At 30.9% G+C, this 3,533-nt stretch overlaps 1 protein-coding gene across 1 annotated transcript in view; it reads right to left on the reverse strand.

Moving 5' to 3' along the window:
- Positions 1–2,592: 2,592 nt before the first annotated feature.
- The window catches only part of futsch (microtubule-associated protein futsch), a 242,363-nt gene continuing 241,422 nt past the window's right edge, over positions 2,593–3,533 (reverse strand). The window contains exon 9 of the mRNA XM_088226424.1: positions 2,593–3,432. Within this exon, the coding sequence (XP_088082550.1) occupies positions 3,263–3,432 (170 nt within the window). The 3' untranslated portion in view covers positions 2,593–3,262. The remainder of the gene's footprint in view (positions 3,433–3,533) is intronic.

Genomic DNA, 3,533 nt, shown 5'->3' on the forward strand with positions numbered 1-3,533 from the left:
AGCAAACTTCATCACATCTCGGAGGTATTAATGAATGTGTAGAAGAAATTGTCATTGGCCGATATTAGATTAATTTCAGTCAATGTTGAGTTGCGGATATAATCACTTTGAGAAACTTTCGGGTGTTATTCACTTCCGTAAATAAATGCAAAAGCAACATCTTTGTCGAGTTAAGATTGCAATATAACGACTCAATACACAACACCGCATTTCCCAAATTAGCCAACCCCGCAGAGTCTTTTTGGGTGAAAATACCAGAATAATGATTAAACTCACACCCATTCGAATCTTAGCACATCTAAGAATATTCTACTCAACAATGGAATAGTATTGGACCATAAATGTTTGAATTGCAGTTTGGATGAAGTCACCGAGCTACGCCGCACATAAGGTAACTATTACCTAATACCGATTCTTTAAAGCGTAATCACAAGCATCAGTATGCCAAAGTGATGCATTCAAAGGAAAAAAGTATCCTAACCTACTAGGATTCACATATTAATCTAGACATTAAGTATTGACACATACATACATATTAATTTATAATTTAACGCCTTGAAATGTATGAAAAAGTCGGAGATAAATTATTCCAAATATATATACATCAAATTTGTTTTGGCTAAAATCAGAACAAGTTTTATGATAGTTTCCCCGGCATGCTTATAAAATTAAGAGGAACAAAAATAATGTTACTTTTACCTAATTGATAGAAGCATTGAAAGAGGAAACAATGATGTCACATAGAAACTTAAATCCCTAAATGTGTATGTAAAAACTTGGAATAATTTTTAATAATAATAATATTGACAGTTGTCGATTTGATGTATTTCACAATTGAAAGAGTTTTGTTACCTACAAAAAACTGTTTCATAAGATTGTGAGACGATACATCCTAGAAAAATAAATGAAAGCCTGATTACTTATTAGAAAAGCTACCGAAAGCTCGAAGTTCTTGTGCCAAGTCCTGTCCATGCCTTTGATACATTCATTTGTTTACTAGTACTTAAATTATAAAAAGTTTAATGTAAACATTTAGAGAAAATAAAACAAAATTGAAAATGAAAGTCTTCACTTAGGATTAATCTTCGAGCGACTTATTTGAAATAAAATAACTTTAAAAGATGAATAACTATGGATCATTTATAATTTATAATATTTGATAATGAATGCATCATTACAATTTATGACAATTTTTTATCTTAATATTAAATAACTCGTTTTAAATTTTCTAGAGAAATCTGAAAAATACTAGGATGTTTGTCATACTTTCATACAAATATTATCATAAGTGACTATAATCTAAGATTACTTTACTCTCCAAGTAAGTTTTTCTTTTAAACAAGATGGACATTATTAAAACTTTGTTCGACTTATATTTAACCATCTTCCTAGATGAAATGTACTTTTGTCACGCAACGGTCCATACTCGATCAGCATTGTGTTTGTGTGAATCCTTTCTCTAGTGTATTGGACATTTTCAGCCAGCCATCTTACCCCATATTGTAATAATTTTTAACATTTTCCTAACACCCTTAAGCTTTTTGCTACTATAATATTCAAATTTTGGACTTGAGAATTCATTTCAATTGTGGCCAAGCTGATGCAATATTGTAATCAAACTTCACAATTACAAGTCTAGTAAAAATCACTGAATGTTTTCGCAGGATGGATTTTTTTATCAGTTAACCTAAACATTGAAAATTCTGTTTAGTGCCTTTGTAAATACCAGTAAAAAATAATAATCTATTTTCATCTATTTCAAAATTGTTTTGTTTTCATCGATTGATTCCGATTGGAAACCAGTATTTATTTGAAATATACACTCCCCTAAATATAGGTCTCCGATGAAATACAGATAACGTCATTCGTCATTTTATAAAATGCGATACTACAAAATTCATTTTGCAAGCTTTGGAAGATAATGACCGTTTTGGCAAGTTTATTCCCTTTCATACATAATGTATCTGCAGTTGCGTTAGAATAATCTAGAGGCAGGATTTTAAGACTTGTGTGACAAGTTAGTGAACAAATTATTTAATTGATATCAAATTTATAAATATTTAAGAAAAATAGGCATATCCAAAAAGTGGAGACATAAAATACGCCATCAGAATGTATTATCTAAGTACCAGCCAGAGCCTTCTCATACAAAAGGTGGAGCAATTTGCTCTGGAATTGGAATTGCCCTGGTGCGGTTTTATTCATAAATACAAATTCAATCGATATCACCAAGCGCAGCGCAGCTAAAATTTTCATCAATCCCACAATATAAAAGATCTCATTGGTTAATACAAAAATTGTCTCACCTGCCTCCTTTGGAGGGGCCTTAGAAATGGTTCGCAATAGTTGATGGAGTAACCGACTAATTTCGTGGTGTAAAAAATATACCGCAGGATATAATAAAGCAACGTTTGTTTCAAATGGCAAAACTTCTGCTTTGTAAATTTTAATTTTTATGCTTCAAATATTGTTTATCATTTCCTGGAATATCATTTTCTCAGAGATTAAAATTAAAGGTAGGTACTATAATTAATTGAACCATATTAATTTTGAACTTGAACCACATATTTTTCATCTTGTAAAATCTTCATATTTTTCATCTTGTAAAAATCTCTCGTAATTCATTATTCCTCAACAATTGTGTCCGCACAATCAAACTAAATTCATTTTATTCACTGACTCATATTGTTTGTGTGATAAAAAAGTTTTACATCTTCCACAAAAAATATTTTTGAAACAATTCACTCGAGTTTACTTCACTATTTTATCAAGTTTATGCAGACATAACACTGAAAGTTGTTTAGATAGCCATCTCATCATAAAAATATGTTCACCTTGACAGGACCAGCAGCAACCAAACCGAGTTCATTTGTCAACATTGCACTGAATATTGTACAAGTATTTTATAAGATTTTAATAAACTTTTAAGTACTGCTCTCATAAATCTCATAAAAACTACAGAAAAAAGAAACATTGAGTCTAAAATAATTCTAAGTGCACTTACTGATGATGCCTTTAAACTAGTAACCAAATATTTGTACTAATTTGTACTTGAAGTTCTTTAGATATTATAGATAAGTCTTTAAAAAATTTAATGACATTTTGATGATAAACAAAAAGTAAAGGTTTCTTTTGTTCCCGTACAGAAAACTGACAATTTTTTTGGTGTTATATTGATTTTAAATGGCCCTGTCATCATTGTTAACACCTACTTGGGCGGTATTTCATTTTCAGATGAGAAAGCTACAAACAACCCCGAGACCTAGAACTCCAGGCGATAGGCTGAACAGGAAGTTTCGTGGTCTTGCAGATTGATTGTGCAGCGAGAAGCAGATGGCGAGAGGTCGATTTTGTACTTTTCGAGTAGTTCTTCATTTTCTGTGACCCAGTAGCCGAGTACGTCTGTATCATAAGTCGGGATGATTGTCACTTCTGAAACAATGTTTTGAGAATATTAACATTGTTCATAAATAATTCAAAATACATGTTATGTTTTTTTAATTCACTTATCCTTAAAGGTTGTATTTACTTAC

Source organism: Micrasema longulum, unplaced genomic scaffold, assembly GCF_059751315.1.
Source record: "Micrasema longulum isolate JH-2025_06_02 unplaced genomic scaffold, ASM5975131v1 h1tg000430l, whole genome shotgun sequence".
NCBI classification, from domain to species: domain Eukaryota; kingdom Metazoa; phylum Arthropoda; class Insecta; order Trichoptera; family Brachycentridae; genus Micrasema; species Micrasema longulum.